Here is a 16,957-nt window from a genome sequence, read left to right as displayed (position 1 = left end):
TTTTAGATATGTAACTTTTGCAGCGGCTTAAGATGCTAAGGTAAAACATTTTGGTTTCTCCACTTGTATTTGTTGGTCTAGTTCATCATTCTTATTTTGTGCTTGATCATGCATCATTTTAGGTACCAGAGTGCACTTGAAAGTGAGCATTTCCTTGGTAAAAGAATTCTGGAAGTGTTGCCACAGCAGAGATTGTAATGCTAAAGCTGCTTTAAACCTATTTTGTTACTGTAGTATATTAATTATTTACTCTTAACTACAAATTGTCCATGTTCTTGTTAATGTGACCTGAAGTATTGCAGAAATCAAGTTTTTAAGGTTACACTTGTTTTTACATTCTAAAGACTCCATACTTAGTTTCCTCGGGAACATTCTTCACAGAAGCAGACAGGCAGAGGCCTAGAACCTTTCTTGTGTCGGCAGGGTCTATGATGCCATCATCCCAAAGCCTTGCTGTAGAATAATATGGGCTTCCTTCTCTTTCGTATGCTTCCACAACTCTATTCTTGAACTTCTCCTCTTCTTCACTACACCACTGCAAAAACATCACCAATATAAGATAGACTGATCATAGCCAGCATTCTGTATTTATATACTGAGTTAATGACTATGAGCTTTACCTCCAACCCTTTCTTTTTCTTGTTGCTCTTCTCGATTTGTGCCAGCACACCAGCAGCCTTCAAAAATTAATAAAGCGTACAGATATATGCAAAAGTTAACTGCTGCTGAAGATACAGATACCAAATTTTTATTTTAACTTGCTTACTTGAGCAATCAGTCGTTGACTTGTTGCCTTTCAAATAGTGCAAATGAAGTGCTGTACATGGGGTAAACATAATACCTGAGGGCCACCCATCACAGATATTCTTGCAGTGGGCCAAAGGAACAAGAAATTCGGACTATAAGCACGGCCACACATTCCGTAATTCCCAGCTCCAAAGCTTCCACCAACAATTATTGTTATTTTGGGAACCTGAAATGCAATAACAAATGGTAGATCCTTGAAAGTTAGCGCTACCATTATAGTAGTACCAAGTATTAAACACTTGAGTCAAAGTTTTGCAAGAAACAGTGCATGAGTTTGTTTTTCTTTCAACTTTCTCCCAGTGATTTGGGTAAATTTGGCGGAAGAGCAGTAGTCACATATGGGATCGGCTAACCAGATCATAGAAACAAATCCCTAATTTTCCCAAGACAGCAAGAGTAATAGAAAAGATGCTACAAATGTCAAGACTAATATGGTTATAATCAACAGTGCATGTTTACCCAGACAAGTTATTAGTTTACCAACAAGATGAGTTTCTGATGCTACTAGAATAAACTATATATGCCAGTCGTCTGTAAGGATATAAATACTTGGTAACTAATAGCACAAAAAGCATAAATAACCTTTTCACAGGACACTTGGTATACATAAAGCAGTTACGCAGTGGATAAGATTAACCTTTGCACAAGAAACTGCCATAACCATCTTTGCTCCAGCTTTAGCGATACCGTTAGCTTCAGATCTTGAACCAACCTAGAGAAGTGGTGAACAAGATCCTTTAGTAAACTCATAACAAGCCAGATTTAAAAGAAAGAAAGAAAGAAGACCATCCTTATGTCCTGACGCTTACGAAAATACATTTGCATTTGACTGAATTCCTCACTAACATGGAAACCATACCAAGTCTATCTTATTTTTAAAGATGACGTGCCTATGACATCTTAAATATGCCTTTAGACAAAAAGGAGGACTGCAAACAAGAGAAATTAGCAACAAAGTAGTTACCATAAATCCAGTGATATTCTGAAGAAAGATCAAAGGAATGTTACGCTGAGCACACAGTTCGATGAAGTGGGCTCCTTTCAGTGCTGATTCGGTAAATAATATGCCATTATTTCCAATAATTCCTACCGGTTGCCCATGGATCTTTGCAAAACCTGTAACAAGAGTCTGAAATAAAGTTGTCAGAACTCGTACTAGAGAATGAACCAAGAATAAGTAGAGCTCAATATTCTGCAAACATATATATTCTCACCGGGCCATACAACTTCTTGAATTCGTCAAATTCACTTCCATCAACTATACGAGCAATAATTGACCTTACATCAAAAGGCTGTTTCTGGTCTATCGGTGCAATAGAACGTAAATCATTTGTATCATATAACGGCTCTTTGTATTCAGAAACAGCACTTGGTGATTCGCCCATCATTCCTTGTTTCCCAGCCATGTGCAAATTCTTGATTATGTTTCGCCCAATAGCAAGTCCGTGCAGTTCATCTGCAACAATAGTAATTTGAGCATGTAAAAAAAAATGTGGTAAGTGAAAGAGTCAACAGAACATTCCAGTTTTCTTTTTATGTGTTTCAACCTCCTCGCAGTACATTTAGCTTCATCAAGCAACCCATTTAAGGTATACAACAGAAAAAGAAATAATACCTTCAGCAAAATAATCTGAAACCCCTGACACAGTACAATGCATCGCTGCACCTCCTAAATCTTCTACAGATACCTCCTCCCCAGTGGCAGCCTATAAATAAATCCTTCAGATATTACATATACGTTTAAAAATGTATTTCTTTATGCTTCATAATACTTAGAAATTGCTCAAATAACAGTACTACAGTTACATTAAAACTAACCTTCACGAGAGGAGGTCCAGCTAGAAATATGGTTCCATTGCCTTTGACTATCACACTTTCATCAGCCATTGCAGGTATATATGCACCTCCGGCTGTACAAGAACCCAAAACTATAGCAATCTGAGGAATACCTTCAGAAGACATTTGTGCTTGGTTATAAAATATTCTACCAAAATTATCCTTGTCAGGGAAGACTTCAGCTTGCCTTGGGAGGTTAGCACCACCGCTGTCAACAAGATATAAGCACGGCAAGTTACACTGAGCAGCAATCTCTTGTGCCCTGAGATGTTTCTTAACAGTAATAGGGTAATATGTACCACCCTTTACAGTAGGGTCATTAGCCACAAATACGCAGAGACGACCATGCACTGGGCCTATTCCAGTGATTATCCCCCCAGATGGTAATGCTTCATCATATAACTCATGGCCTGCAAGCTTCATATACAACTTAAAAGTGTCATGAACTAACTAACTAGGCCAAACGAAGACAATCAACCTAACTGGTCAGTAGTTCGAGCACCCAATCTAAACATTTCCCCCCAAAAAAGAAAAAGAAATGAGTTTTACAATCGAACAATTTTTTTTTCCACACACACCTGAGATAGCTCAAGAAAGGATGAACCAGGATCAATCAAGTGCTGAATTCTTTCTCTAGGTAAAAGCTTATTCCGGCTCTTATTCCTCTTTACAGCTTCTGAACCACCACCAATCAAAACCTGAAATACAAAAAATATGAAGTATGATCAAACACAAACAAAAGAGTCAAAATTAGGTCAAATTTCACAAAAATAACTTAAGACACAAATTATGATCACTCACCTTATTAATATGATTTTGAAGTTCTGAAAGTATTTGTTTCATAGAATCAGAATTACGTTGAAATGAATCAGATTTCTTGTCTACTCCATCCTGTAAAACTCCTAGTAAACTAAACTCTCTTCTTACAGTAAAATTACAACAAGATTTTACTGTTGTTGTTGAAGTTGCTGTTGCATGAGCTCTCTTCACCAAAATCCTAAACATTTTTGGAACTGTGTATTTTGTTAGCATCTACTTCTCACTCCTCCATTCTTATACCGCCACTGTAAGTATTTTTTTTTTTTTTTGTTAATCAAATTTGGTGTTCATCTTCATTTTTTTCATCGTGTAGATAACGGTTATCCTCTTTCCACGTAGATTACAGCACCTCGGACCCGAACCGGTTATGAGCCGGCCCTATAACCGGATTACTGCTGCTCGAGAACCAGTTTTATTCGAACCAGTTATTTGTACCCAGTTCTACCTGGATCAGGTTATATCCAGAGTATAAACCCCATTTTTTATTTCACTAACTCGATCCCGTCAGTAATCCCATTTTCCTCTCCGATTCTTCTTCTTCTTCTTCCCGCCATTTAATGGAGTCTCTGTTATCTTTATTTCAGCCGTCACTTCAGAAGTTCACATCTGTTCAGAGGAACCGAGTGGTATTTCCTAAAGCTCTAATTTCATCATCCTATGCACCCGTATTCACTCAACAGCAAGCTCCCTCTACTTCTACTTCTTCATCGTCGAATTCCAAACCGAAACGAACAGCAAAAACAGTGAAACCAGTAACAGTGACACCAAATGCGGAACCTAAAAAGAAGGTGTTTTGAATGTTCCTTGATTCTTAAACCCTAAACCTTTTTTTGTATTTTTTTATGTGGTTTTAATAATTTGAGTATTTTTAAACAGGTTTTGATTCCAATTGGATATGGTACTGAAGAAATGGAAGCAGTGATAATGGTTAATGTTCTGCGGAGAGCTGGTGCAGAAGTAATCATAGCATCAGTAGAATCTGAACTTGAGATTGAAGCTTCAGCTGGAACTAGACTTGTTGCAGATACCTCAATCTCTACTTGTTCTAATCAAATCTTTGATCTTATTGCTCTACCTGTTTAGTAATTCTAAAACCCTAATTTTCAAATTACATGTGTCTTATCCATTTCAAGGCTTTTACTGAAATTGAGCTGCTGGTAAATGATTATAGGGTGGAATGCCCGGGTCTGCTCGATTACGAGATTGTGAAATTCTTCGAAAGATGACAAGTAAACAAGCCGAAGAGAAACGGTTTTATGCTGCTATTTGTGCTGCTCCTGCTGTTACTCTTAATCCATGGGGTCTCTTGAAAAGAAAACAGGTATGGCTTGTTCATTTTGACTCAATTTTGCAAACTATAGTTGGAAATTTTGTTTCAGCTTCATTGTTGAACCTCATATGTAAGAAACCACGATTACTACAGTATTGGGATTGAGGGTCTTACTAATATAGTTGTCTGCTTTGGCTTCTGTAAGACAACCGGGCATCCAGCTTTCATGCACGAGCTTCCAACTTTCTGGGCTGTTAAATCAAACATTCAAATCTCGGGGGAGCTCACAACAAGCCGGGGTCCTGGTACCACATTCGAGTTTGCTCTATCTTTGGTTGCTCAGTTGTTTGGGGAGTCTGTTGCTGCTGAGATTGGCGCAGCACTGGTAAATATTGTTATCACTTATCAGTTATTATAGAATGAATTGGTTTTTTCATTTTGCCTTGCTTGGCGATATAATAAAGATTGTTTCACCTGTCTAAAACAAAGTGTAGATTTCTGACATGCTATACTACCACTTGGTGCTGTTGATATCTTTTACTGCAGTTAATGCGCACTGATGCTAATCAGCTCAGGGGAGAGGAATTCAACAAAGTCGAGTGGTCTGTTGACCATATCCCTCGTGTAAGTAGTGCATATTTCTCCTCACTGTTCTCGGTTGTTTTGTTGGTAGTTAGGTGTTTTGTGCTTCAAATTCTTGTGATAAACCCCTCATACTTTGCCTCCCTTCTGAGGACGAACCCTTCACCTTTTAACTTCAAATATTTAATTGCTATCAGGTTCTTATTCCAATAGCAAATGGATCCGAAGAAATTGAAGTGGTAACGTTGATTGATGTTCTCCGGCGAGCTAATGTCGAAGTCATGGTTGCTTCAGTTGAAAAGTCAGTGCAGATAGTGGCATCCCAAGGAACAAATATCGTTGCCGACAAGTCTATTAGTGAGGCATCTGAATCAATTTACGATCTCATTGTTCTTCCGGTAAGGGTGATACAAACACAACAGATGTTAACAATGGGGCTGCTTTAGTAACTGCTTCTTATATATGTCATAAGAGGATTTAATCGTTAATTTTTAGGGAGGGGCAGCTGGGGCTGATCGGCTACAGAAAAGCAAGGTTCTCAAGAAGATGCTCAAGGAACAAAAATCCGCTGGAAGAATATTTGGGGCAATTTGCTCATCTCCACTAGTTCTGCAGAAACAAGGATTAATCGAAGTAACGTGCAAGTTGCTTGATTTCTCTATATTTATGCTCAATTGCTAAATAGTCAAACTGATCACTTGTTCAATTATTTTCTTTTACCAGGAAAAAAGAGTCACGGCTCATCCCTCCATCATTAACCAGCTAACTAGTCAAGTTAATGGTGCCGGAGTCACAATTGATGGTACATTGATAACAAGCAAGGGACTAGCAACTGTAGCAGATTTTGCGTTGGCTATAGTGAAGAAATTCCATGGCCATGCAAGAGCAAGAAGTGTGGCTGAAGGCCTCGTCATTGAGTACCCGAGAAGCTAGAAAGCCCCAGTTTACTATGGAAAATGTAATAGATGGGAAAATTTTCATGGCCGAGCCTTTGAATATTATATGCCCAGTACCCTATTGATCTCTCAAAGGAAGATTATACTTGCTGGGGTCAGGCTGCTTTGAGTTTCCATGACATCATGAAAGGTGTGAATACAATTTTCTTTCCCTTTTAGTAAAACTTTTTACCAGGGATGAGAAAAGAATTTTGAGGTTGCATTTCACCATTTCTTCTGGGTTTCAGTGAAACCTTCAAACTATTCTTTGAACCTTGTTAATGATAACAAAACAACTTGTTTGTTTCCTGTGTTTCAGTGTCGGATGTTGGTACAGCTGGTTTGGCAGGTGTGAGGTTGAAAGTTTTGTATGCACATATATATACATCAATTTATACCTATGTCGTTACTAAAAATTGAAATTTTATGTTGAATATTTGTCTGCTATACCAATTATTGAAAGATGGGCAAACAAATTTGACAAGTTCTTGTGTGTTGAATATTCTGGATAGATGAGATAAATTTTGAGCTAATATATCTTACTGATTTTTTATTTGGTCTCTTGTTGATTTTCGTGGTTGGCTGCGGTGGTGAAAATCAAGGTGGTCCAAATCTACAGAGTGAATAGTACAATGTGCACCACTGTCAACCCAACTTTGTTTCCCCTGATCATAGAAAAACTGGAATCCTATGCTTTGCTGGCCTTCAGTTGGGCACCTAAATAAATGCCATATTCAGGCAGTATCAGTCTAACCACAATACCTTCCGTTCAATGTTTTTTTTAATATGCAACAAAGCAGGCCTGAACTAGGTAGCAAACACAGCAAAGGAAAACAGACATCCATTGAAATTCTTCAGGCCTGAACTCGGTAACAAAAAGAGCAAACAGAAACAGACATCTATTGAAATTCTTCGCTCTAAATTGCGAGGAAACTAACAAAATGTACATGGTCTTGCAAAATAGAGTACATAGATGAGGTAACTGGGAAGATGGTCTGTGATATTTTTTACAAACGGGCTAAACATCTGTGTAACTGGTATTGTTACCCTCTATGGTTTTTAAGACCTGGTACGGCTTAGCAATTGATCTAACAGAAACAGCATGCCACACAGTAGGGATCTGACCGACTTTTTTCACCTTAAATCTGTTAATTTCAACTTCAAGAACCAACTATCAGCCGAATCCACATTAGCAGGCATGGCAAGTGAAGCAACCTAAAGCACCAATCTGACCAGACCGACGGAAGGATACAGCTTTGCTCGAAGTCTTGACTACTTGATGTGTATTTTCGGAATCTTTGGATGAAACTGAGCTTCTCATCTTTTGGGCTTTCTTTTGAGCTGATTTCAACTTGTCCATGATCTTATCCATTGAAGAAGACCTCTTCTTCTCCAATTTCATCTGAAATAAGCCTTGTTAGGAACGATATAAAAAGTCTTATGCATCACACAACATATATAATTATTAGAGCACAAGTCTTGGATGTTTCTTTAAATGAAAGGAGCATGAAAGTGTGAACTAAAAAACCTCTAATTTCCGTATTGCTGTTTCAGCTTTTGCTTTCTGCAAATTCTCCCAGGCAGTGATCTTGGCTTCCTCTCTTTTGAACCTGAAAAAAACCCATATGTAAATTAGAGGCATTAAAGGCCGCTAGACCAAACATCCATCATCAAATTCTGTTCCAAAACTAGCTGTTGTAACAAGGAACACATGTGTGTAACGACAAAGTAAAACGGAGAAGAAAGAGGCAAAAGGTGCATACTTCGATACTCCAGTCTCTGTAATTTCCCAACCAGAAATTTGAGTTTCAGAAGATTTCTTTTTCCGATCTTTGACATCTCCATTTCCCTTCCGGGGCGCTCGTGCTCCATGTTTCCGAGACCACCGTGTCACAGTAACTCTACCGTCTACCTCCACGTCCCTGACTTCTATATTATGATGGGTCTGCTGCTCTATAATGGGAAGAAGCGGGGGAGGAGATGGAGCGAAACAGGTCCTTTTAGGAGAAGAGTTGGGGCTGCCATCAGGACTCATCTGAGTTGCCATGTCCCTTCTTGACATAACATGAGAAATCTTGATTGATGCATCTTTACTGCCATCTGTACATCCAAACCATTTGGAAATAGCTAGCATCAACAGAAATATTGGGAAACAGACCCCTTAATACAGATTAGGAGACTTCTGTTAATCCTAAAATCAGTAAATATTCAATCATACTAATCTATGTTATAGAAGTGGGTTATACATCAGATAATCTTTCATGCTTTGAAAATTTCTTATTTCTTGCTGCACCAAATAACAGAACACTCATATAAGACAAATGCAACTATTTCTCCGATATACAGAAGTTCAGTGGAAACAATCATGTACCTCTGGAGCCGGAAAGCGAAGACTGACTCAACAAACTAGATGACCATCCGTGTATGCTAGCTGAACGCACTATACAAGAATCTCCATCCAATGCATAAGATACCCCACCACCGATACTGCCATTGCCACTGCTGCTCCTGCTGCCATTACTACAAGTACCTCGATTAGGCACAGCTTCAATAGCTAAAACTCCGGCTGAAAATGGAGAACGAGCCACATAGTTCTCAACATTCCCTCCCTCAAACATGGGTCCACAAGGTGAGTAGTATGCAATATCCGGTGGACCAATTGGTCCGCTCTTTGACTTTGGGCGTCTATGAGGTGCTGGTCTGGAAGTCCGAGTAAGACCATCTCCAGAAACTGGGCTGAAGATCCACTTCTCTGCATCTTCCCATTTGGATGGCAAGGTTCTCCCAGGATTAAAAGGCAGAACACCTGCAGTCCCATATCTACGACCACCATTTGTTGGTAATGGTACACGTTCCGAGCACCAACCTTTCTGAGATCCTACATTGCCTCGCCAGTGATTCGGTGTTCCAGGGCTCGGAAATGTATCTAATTTCTGCGAAGAAACAGAACTTTTTCTCATACCGTTGTATCGAGGCGAAGAACTAGTACCATAGTTTCCAGTGTTGTTCAGATCTACTGAAACAGGCCTTTGTCTCATTTGCTTCTTCTGAGATGGAATAGCTTCTGATCTACGTCGCCGGTGCTGGCATTCTGGATGAGGGAAAACACAAAAATCAACACTACAACATTACACCACAAAACAAGACAAAACTTTCATGGCGAACTGCCTTTACCTTTTATAGCTTGAGAGAAGGAAGAGCTAGAAGGATCTACATCAACATAATCATTCTCTTCGTCTTCAACACCTGCATATGTAGAGTAAACCAGTTATTGACTCGACTATCATGTAAATGAAAAGCCCTAATTCTCAAAAAAAAAAAAAAAAATCTTTTTGGAATAACTTCCATTTCAATTGAACAAAGCTAAATTAAGTTCTAACACTTCACCTTCTTCGTTATCTTCGTCATCATCATCGTCAATAGGGAAATTGATTTGATGAACAGTTGATATATTATTAGAGCCTAGATCTTGTTCACCTCCTGACAAATGCTGTAATGTATGAAAAACAACATTATCAAACTTTACTCCTAATAAGTCAAAATATTGTAACTACTTCTACCGAAATCATGACATTAATGAGATACCTAATTTCTTAACAAAGTCACATTTTTCTACTCAAAAGAAAAAATTGGAAAGAAATTGATTATAATCACCTCGGAGAGCTCAGAAATTAGGGTTTCATGATCAAAAACCTGTTCAGAAGCTAATGAGCAACGATCAACACTACCACAAGCAGATGAAAATAGAGATTCAGTATTTGTAGTAGTAGTGAAGTGTATTGAATTTGGACTTTCTTCTCGGCCACCACCACCAGAACTCGATCTCAATGTAGTTTGTTGTTGTTTGTTCTTCTTGTTCTTAGTAGTCTTCTTCTTGTGTTTATCAGAAAACCCTAATTCCACCATTTTTCATTTACAGAGAGAGACTGGAGTAGAGTGTGAGTAGAATAGAGAGAGTGTGTAGATTTTTTATTTTTGTTTTGTTTATTACTTCTGAAAAGACAAAGTACCTTTTTCAGTTAATCTTTCGCGCCAGCTGGTTTAAGAACGGATTTTATTCCTTAATAGACTAAATTAACCCTATTTCTACAGACAAAAGGGTCAAATCTATAGGTATCAGTCGGGGTTCAGTCAGGGGTGTTTTTGGGTGTTGGATTTAGCTAAAAGCAAGGGTGTTTTGGTCTATTTGACTGGAAAAGAATTGTCAGGTTTTTGATTATTACTATTATTCGTGCACGGTACCTATCGTTTTGATTCTTTTTACAATGATGATCAAATATGGGTAACTGTTTAGTTTTGGTGAATAATACGGAGAAAAGATTAGGGCTATTCGAGCTTATGAGTAGGTTTATCTGGAAGGACTTGTAGGGTAATGTAAATTTATGTTGTGCCCTTTTTCAGAAAATGAAAGTAACTCTTCAGTCTTCACCTCTACGAGAAACGTATGTTTTGTTGTTTGCTCACCTAATGGTCTCTTAATCTGACCGTTCGTTTTCGGGGTTTTTCCACTCAATCGAAAAAATAACTAACAGTATCTATCATTTTACTACAGAAACATCAATGAATCCCAAGTTCAATCGAGTCTAGGGATAAAGACACCAAAAATGAAAAAGACTTGGATTTTTGGCTCTTATTATTTTCACTATCAATCCTGTCCTGTCTTACATTTTTGATCCCTCTGATTTTTAAAGATACTCTTGTGATACTTGATGTGAGGTGTGATATTAAAGGCAAACGTGTACATAGAAGTTGTCACTCAACGCAGTTATCCCTTCTTGAGTTCTGACTGAAAAGAACAACCAACTATTTCACTCATATAAACGTAATTTAGGGAAGACACTAGGATTTTCACTGCATTACACTCCATGGATATATTTTAAGGGTTTGTTGCTATGTGAGTTTTGTTGTGTACAACTACTCTCTCTCTCTGAGATTTTGCTGCATTGCAGGCTTGTTTGCAGCTGTTACAATTATTTCGAGAAGACACTGTATTGTCAATTGCTGTCGAGTTGTTTCCTCCCCACCCTGCGTCCTGACTCCTAACTGTAGAGATAATGCCAGGACACCGATTTATGTGCAATTAATTGTGTATCTACCAGCATCAATATTTGAGTAGCCACTCATCATTAAATAGTGCATTTCATTTTATTATCTTGTGCTGTGACCACTGGTGATTACATAGATGACCACTAATTGGTGTGAAAAAACACTCATGGCAAACTGGGAAAACACCATGTAGAAGTTTGGAAAACGAGCAGAAAAAAAAAACTGCAAGTAAACATCGGCCAGTGGCCAGCTCTAGTATGCAAGCACTACCGAATTCAACATTTTCTTTTTGTTTAACTGATTTTATTGTTGTGGAATCTCCTCCACATTATTCTAGATGATTATCATTCAGAACCATTGAATTAAAGCTATTTTATGAAAAGTGGAAATCTCTAGAGTGAAACTCCGGAGATACTTTATTATAAGATCGATGAGAAGTCCCAACTTCCGAGTAGCATTTTTCATTACATTAAGAATAGACAAGGAAAAGCTTGAGAGATCAATTCTCGAGACCTAAACTTCATTATTGTATAGCAAACAAAAACAAATGCAATTTTTAAAGTGTTGCGTTGACAACGAAGTTTTTAAGACTACGTACGTTGTGTGCTTCGATAACGTATTAGATCGCGTCAAAAGTGTACAAATAGTTTCTTACTTCAAAAACAGGTAATTTCGAAGAAATTGATCTTATATAGTATTCCAAAAACAACATTTCATCGATTGATTTTGAAATACAACCACTGATCAAAATATACACGAAGATAAAGCAGATATATTGCAAAAATATACAACAAAAACTTACCAAGTTCTTCCAGGTCTTTGTATATATTCTGGAGTCTTGGTGGTGTACAATCAGAACCCATAGATTGCCAAAGTTCAGCTTTAGAAGAACCCACGCTTTGATCCAAAATTCTCAAAAGTGGACTGTTGTGAAATCCTTTAAACTGGGGGGTGGTTGAAGTAAGCTGTGATAGCCTTCAACTTGCCATTTAAGAAATTTTTCTCCACCTGTCACCAAAAGACACCTTAATTGGTTAGTAATAACAAATAGGAATTAGAGACTGAAAGAAGTTGATGGTTTCAATATGTTTTGATCACCAGCCTCATTCCCTATTTAGAAGGATAGTGGCCATCAAAAAGATCTCACTCTGAACACAATTATATACAGATAAACATTGTCAATTATGAAGCCATGACAAAATGACTATATCATCAAGATAATTGCAAAAGTTAATAATACCTGTAGAGACCAAGGTGGATGAGTAGAAAGAGATAGCTCCGCTAATTGGTTTAGGTCCACATTTCTTGGGAGAAACATAACAAGTCTAGGAGCAATTTCTCTTGCGGCGTTGAAGAGCAGAAACCTGGACACAGATGTCAGATAGACAAGTTAAAACACACATTCAACCAGCCCAACATTAAGGAGACAATAAAGTATATGGAAACAGTACCCATCACGAGGCTGAAGCATTGTCCTGATATCGTACGTTTGTGATTTTGCATAATCAGGTCCTCCCCAAGGAGGTGACATGAAGACCACATCAGCCTGAAATACATAACAAACATATTTCTTGTTATGAACAGGATAAATAGTAAAATACTTTCCATGACCAGAAAGAAAGCTTCTGCACTGCTACCTTCAACTTAGGCGCCAACACAAAAAAGTCCCCCACTACAAAATCTATCTTGTCCTGAACTCCATAAATGGCTGCATTATGTTGTGCATGTGCAATCTTCTGTGGATCAATGTCAACTGCAATGACATGATTGCTCCTGAAATTGCAAAAATGAAGTAACGAATTGGTATAAGAGTTCCACACAGAGCATATACTATCACAGTAAGGAATTATAAACTCTTGAGACCACAGTAGCCCCAAATGAAGAAAATGACTAATTTAAGTAATACCGGTCAAGACTGTACAGAGCTACTGGCAATGCTCATTTCAAAACACAGTAATAAATGGGAACACGTGGACAAGTGGTGCACACCTCTTTGCCAATTGGATAGCATTTCCACCAACTCCAGTGAAACAATCAACCACAATGCCATGACCACAGCGCGATGCGTGATATCGTGCTAGTAACTCTGGAGTGACAGAAAACCATCCTTCTCTGTCCATTTTTATGCCATCATCAAATCTGGAGAAAAGCGAGTATCTCTGACACCAGTACTTCATCATATCAGCAGGACAAGCTTCTGGAACTTCCTCCAATTGAAGTTCTGATAGAAGGAAAAATCTCGTAGGTTAAGGAATCTATGTTTCGTTAACTACTTCCAGTCAAACTAAATAAATAAAATTAAGTACAGAGGGTAATACTAGTATAATATTCAAGTTATGTACCTTCAGTATCCTGTTGGAATTTTTTCCTTTGTGATCGATTCCTTCTTGCTTTCTTTTTCATTTTACTAGAGGCAACCGTCCACGTGTTTCCGTTTTCTTCGGAAACTGCTTCATTGAGAGCAGCAAAGCTGCAACAGAAACATATGTCCACAAAATATAAGAGAAAATGATGTGAAAAAAAACAAGTAGTTTAAAAACTATATGTACCATGCCATGCTTTAAAAGGTTTACCTATCAATAACTGGAGATGGAACAGTTGCAAGATGACATGATTTATGCACTTCATCGTGAGAAAAGCCCTTCTCTGGCATATCCAGATTCTCATAAACATCTGATTGATCTATTCCAGAATTCAAAAACCCGAATTCCATGTCACTTCTTGAAATTTCTTCAGAACCTAGCTGAGTTTGTTCATTGTATAAACTGCGACAAATTTATGAAATATAAGAAACTAGGAAATACACAATAAACTGCATATGCTTATATAACAATGAAAGAGAACGCATAGTTTAAAATCAAACCTGTCAACGGCTTCCGGGTTATCTGCAAAAGAACACAGAGAAACTTCCACACCAGAATTTTCTGAAAATCCAACATATTCAACTCCTGGCGGTGGATCCCATGTCGACTCCTGTGTTTTCATGTTATAAAAGTAATTTCTCATATAATATGTGTCCCAACAAACTCTCCAGTCCCCATCCCCATTGACTTTAGAACTTTTATTTTCATTATGATGATCAGCTAAAGAACTGCTATTTTCGCGATGATGATCAGCAAATGCCGAAGATTGGAAGTATACGCCTGAGGTAGCACTATATGGCTGCTTAGTTGATATGTCAATGCAAAGCACTTGTTCCCCCTGATCATGATAAGCCACAAAGGGATCTTCTAAACCTTTATGTTCAACCAATTGGTTATTCACTAAGTCAGCATCTTTTAAGACATCTGGTGGAGAATTTTCTGCATTTGAATTAATTGGATTCACATCAACTTCAATATCACCCATGGACAAGGTACTATCAGGTAAAGTGTCATGAATCATACAAGCTTCTACCTTATCAACACTGGAGGAAGTTCCCTTAGATATGCAATACGAACTTCCTTCATCCGATGGAGCATGCAAGGCACAACATGGAGGATAATCAGCACCTTTATTAGTTGAACGCCCATCAACTTCCATATGACCCTTCAAAATAATACTGCCACGCAAAATGTCATCAATACCACTGTTTTCCATGCCAGAAGGTACTCCCTCACCAACCCCTTTGTGAATTTCAGAGCACGTATCATACAAACCTTCATCACCGGGAATGGTATAATGATCACCGACGTTTTCTGAACATGAATGTGAAGAATTTTTTGCATTTTCCAGAATACTTACAGGGGAAGCAACCTCTCCACCGCTCACTCTGAACACGTCTATCAGTTCCTCTTCGTTCTCTTCGTATGCATATAGAGATTTTGCAACATCGCCCTTTCGTTTAGCTTTAGTTGTAGAAAATCTCTTCTGTAACGGAAAACAATAACAGTTAAGAAGCGTAAAGACAAGACAGTGCGAAGTGGCATCACATGCTCTTAAGCTTATGAATGCTGTTGAAAGAAAGAAATTAAGAAAAGCTAGATAGGACCTTGCTTGTGTTGAATGACATAGGAAGCCCCATTGAGTTCATCTGTTTAGTAAGTTCCATCTCCTCTGTCAAATAAAGATCTGAACAGTCGCAACATATCACAACAGAAGGTAAGTACTTAAGACAAGTAAGTAGACCAAATCCTTCGCCAAAGTAACAGGACAAAATCAAGAAAGTATGCCATTATGAAAGTAATTTAAAGTTGAGAACAGCAAGTAGAATGAATTCTGGGTTTTAGTTCTCTGAATTTAAAAACAATTTATTCAGTTGGATGAGTTCATGAAAGTTGGTCTTTTGGAGGGGAAAAACAAACCCTGATTTCCAAATCACCTAAGCACCCAAATACCATATACGGATATACTATCTCAGCTAATCAAGTTCATTGTATAAACAACATGCATAAAGAACAACAATTCGTATATGGAAAAACTTACCACTTCGTTCGGGAACCAAATTTGAACCAGTGATGCATTGGCGAAAGTTCTGCAAATTTGATGGGAAAAAACAGTCTTAATAATTAATTTTAGCAAAATTTAAACAAAATGCAAAATCCTCAATATATTGCTAACTTACAATATGTTGAGTGAAACACTCATGGTTATCATGCGAAGATGAGACTTCCAGTATCTCCTCCGTAAAGGTATTATCATCCCTGATAAATAAACATACTCGTTAGAAACTGAAACGTTGAAACTAAAAGCTTAGCCCTAGGTTTTTAGTGTTTAAAAATTAGATATCGGAGAGAGATAGAAAGAAAGAGTTGTTACCAGAGAAATACTTGGGTGAACTCGAATAGAGAACCCAAATCTTTGATAGCTGAAGATTCGAGTTCAACTATCGAATCCATGAGAAAGTGACCGAGTCTGAGAGGAGGTGAGTATGAAGGACAGAAGAGAATGAATGAGTTTTTACTTGAACTACTTTGTAGTGAGGTGGGTTTTAGAAGATGAACGGCGCGTGTTTTTCAGGCCCTGATATTTTAGCCCATTATTTTATATTATGGGTAGCCTTATGGCGGTTGGGGATAGGGGTGTAAATAATATCCGAAAATACTCGGCCTGCCTGTATCCGCCCGAGCCCGCCTGTACCCGAAGTAGTCCAAAGCCTGTTATGTCCCGTCATGGACCACCCGGCCTGGCCTGGATTAATTTATTGGGCGGTCTCGGGCTTTGCGATTAATTATGATGCCCGGCCTGATACCCGGCCTGGTGCCCGGCCTGAAAGCCTTCTATGTGTCATTAATCATTTAATATCCTCTTAAAAGACTTAAAAGTTACAATTTTATAATTGTCAATTTTGTGTCAAGAAAAATAAAATATATAATTGCTTTTTTACTTATAATTAACCTTTTCAAAACATTAATGGTAATATATTTTCTTATTAGAAAGTTTATTGTACTCTAATTAATTATTTATTATAGGCTAAAATTAAATATTTGTCAGTGTAATTTAAATATAAAATAATACTATCACTTATGATATGCGATGTTGGAAAGGAAAGGATATTGTATTTAATACTGTTCATTTGAAAATTTAAACTTAAAAAAAAAAAATCAAAATAGTGGCATGTCCGGCCCGATCTGGCATGCCCGTATAAAAAGCGGGCTTTGGTCGATCTTTGGGTAGCAAATTATCTACTTGTGCCCGGCCTGTCCAGCCTGAATTTGTTTACGGGCTCACAAATATTAAGCCT

General features: G+C 37.9%; 4 protein-coding genes across 4 annotated transcripts; 1 reads left to right on the top strand and 3 right to left on the bottom strand.

Annotated features, from left to right (window-relative positions):
* Positions 1 to 207: 207 nt before the first annotated feature.
* LOC113297841 (methylcrotonoyl-CoA carboxylase beta chain, mitochondrial-like) lies at positions 208 to 3,731 on the bottom strand. The gene is made up of 10 exons (XM_026546418.1): positions 3,445 to 3,731; positions 3,222 to 3,341; positions 2,626 to 3,060; positions 2,423 to 2,513; positions 2,022 to 2,263; positions 1,772 to 1,936; positions 1,445 to 1,519; positions 842 to 973; positions 621 to 677; positions 208 to 535 (listed from the first exon to the last, which is right to left on the bottom strand). The coding sequence occupies exons 1-10, from the start codon at positions 3,673 to 3,675 to the stop codon at positions 332 to 334; spliced, it is 1,752 nt and encodes a 583-aa protein (XP_026402203.1). The 5' UTR covers positions 3,676 to 3,731; the 3' UTR covers positions 208 to 331.
* A 240-nt stretch (positions 3,732 to 3,971) lies between these two features.
* LOC113332218 (protein DJ-1 homolog C-like) lies at positions 3,972 to 6,772 on the top strand. Its single transcript, XM_026578825.1, has 9 exons — positions 3,972 to 4,250; positions 4,339 to 4,539; positions 4,634 to 4,783; positions 4,938 to 5,117; positions 5,279 to 5,356; positions 5,512 to 5,712; positions 5,810 to 5,947; positions 6,038 to 6,400; positions 6,569 to 6,772. Exons 1-8 carry the CDS (start codon positions 4,020 to 4,022, stop codon positions 6,245 to 6,247), a joined length of 1,389 nt encoding a protein of 462 aa, XP_026434610.1. The 5' UTR covers positions 3,972 to 4,019; the 3' UTR covers positions 6,248 to 6,400; positions 6,569 to 6,772.
* Positions 6,773 to 7,124: 352 nt separating this feature from the next.
* On the bottom strand, positions 7,125 to 10,217 carry LOC113297820. The gene is made up of 7 exons (XM_026546407.1): positions 9,904 to 10,217; positions 9,637 to 9,739; positions 9,424 to 9,495; positions 8,621 to 9,340; positions 8,013 to 8,349; positions 7,778 to 7,859; positions 7,125 to 7,651 (listed from the first exon to the last, which is right to left on the bottom strand). Exons 1-7 carry the CDS (start codon positions 10,153 to 10,155, stop codon positions 7,439 to 7,441), a joined length of 1,779 nt encoding a protein of 592 aa, XP_026402192.1. The 5' UTR covers positions 10,156 to 10,217; the 3' UTR covers positions 7,125 to 7,438.
* Positions 10,218 to 11,894: 1,677 nt separating this feature from the next.
* LOC113297812 lies at positions 11,895 to 16,154 on the bottom strand. Its single transcript, XM_026546397.1, has 12 exons — positions 16,033 to 16,154; positions 15,839 to 15,917; positions 15,700 to 15,748; positions 15,266 to 15,345; positions 14,159 to 15,144; positions 13,869 to 14,060; positions 13,638 to 13,765; positions 13,285 to 13,516; positions 12,933 to 13,068; positions 12,747 to 12,841; positions 12,536 to 12,659; positions 11,895 to 12,303 (listed from the first exon to the last, which is right to left on the bottom strand). Exons 1-12 carry the CDS (start codon positions 16,110 to 16,112, stop codon positions 12,235 to 12,237), a joined length of 2,250 nt encoding a protein of 749 aa, XP_026402182.1. The 5' UTR covers positions 16,113 to 16,154; the 3' UTR covers positions 11,895 to 12,234.
* Positions 16,155 to 16,957: the final 803 nt, after the last annotated feature.

This window comes from Papaver somniferum, chromosome 1 (assembly GCF_003573695.1).
Source record: "Papaver somniferum cultivar HN1 chromosome 1, ASM357369v1, whole genome shotgun sequence".
NCBI classification, from domain to species: Eukaryota; Viridiplantae; Streptophyta; class Magnoliopsida; order Ranunculales; family Papaveraceae; genus Papaver; species Papaver somniferum.
This window is presented reverse-complemented; position numbering and strand designations above follow the sequence as displayed.

What these genes read in the sequence shown, in the direction of transcription:
- LOC113297841 (XM_026546418.1), bottom strand. Translation starts at nt 3,675, where the DNA reads ATGCTAACAAAATACACAGTTCCAAAAATGTTTAGGATTTTGGTGAAG. An exon ending in TCAAGAAGTTGTATGGCCCG is followed by an intron (nt 1,937 to 2,021) that starts GTGAGAATATAT and finishes ACTTTATTTCAG; the next exon opens with ACTCTTGTTACAGGTTTTGC. An exon ending in AGAATATCACTGGATTTATG is followed by an intron (nt 1,520 to 1,771) that starts GTAACTACTTTG and finishes CCACTTCTCTAG; the next exon opens with GTTGGTTCAAGATCTGAAGC.
- LOC113332218 (XM_026578825.1), top strand. Translation starts at nt 4,020, where the DNA reads ATGGAGTCTCTGTTATCTTTATTTCAGCCGTCACTTCAGAAGTTCACA. An exon ending in GTCTCTTGAAAAGAAAACAG is followed by an intron (nt 4,784 to 4,937) that starts GTATGGCTTGTT and finishes GGCTTCTGTAAG; the next exon opens with ACAACCGGGCATCCAGCTTT. An exon ending in ACGATCTCATTGTTCTTCCG is followed by an intron (nt 5,713 to 5,809) that starts GTAAGGGTGATA and finishes GTTAATTTTTAG; the next exon opens with GGAGGGGCAGCTGGGGCTGA.
- LOC113297820 (XM_026546407.1), bottom strand. Translation starts at nt 10,155, where the DNA reads ATGGTGGAATTAGGGTTTTCTGATAAACACAAGAAGAAGACTACTAAG. An exon ending in TAATTTCTGAGCTCTCCGAG is followed by an intron (nt 9,740 to 9,903) that starts GTGATTATAATC and finishes CATACATTACAG; the next exon opens with CATTTGTCAGGAGGTGAACA. An exon ending in CAGCAATACGGAAATTAGAG is followed by an intron (nt 7,652 to 7,777) that starts GTTTTTTAGTTC and finishes GGCTTATTTCAG; the next exon opens with ATGAAATTGGAGAAGAAGAG.
- LOC113297812 (XM_026546397.1), bottom strand. Translation starts at nt 16,112, where the DNA reads ATGGATTCGATAGTTGAACTCGAATCTTCAGCTATCAAAGATTTGGGT. An exon ending in TTCACCCAAGTATTTCTCTG is followed by an intron (nt 15,918 to 16,032) that starts GTAACAACTCTT and finishes TTTATTTATCAG; the next exon opens with GGATGATAATACCTTTACGG. An exon ending in TGTTGGCGCCTAAGTTGAAG is followed by an intron (nt 12,842 to 12,932) that starts GTAGCAGTGCAG and finishes TATGTATTTCAG; the next exon opens with GCTGATGTGGTCTTCATGTC.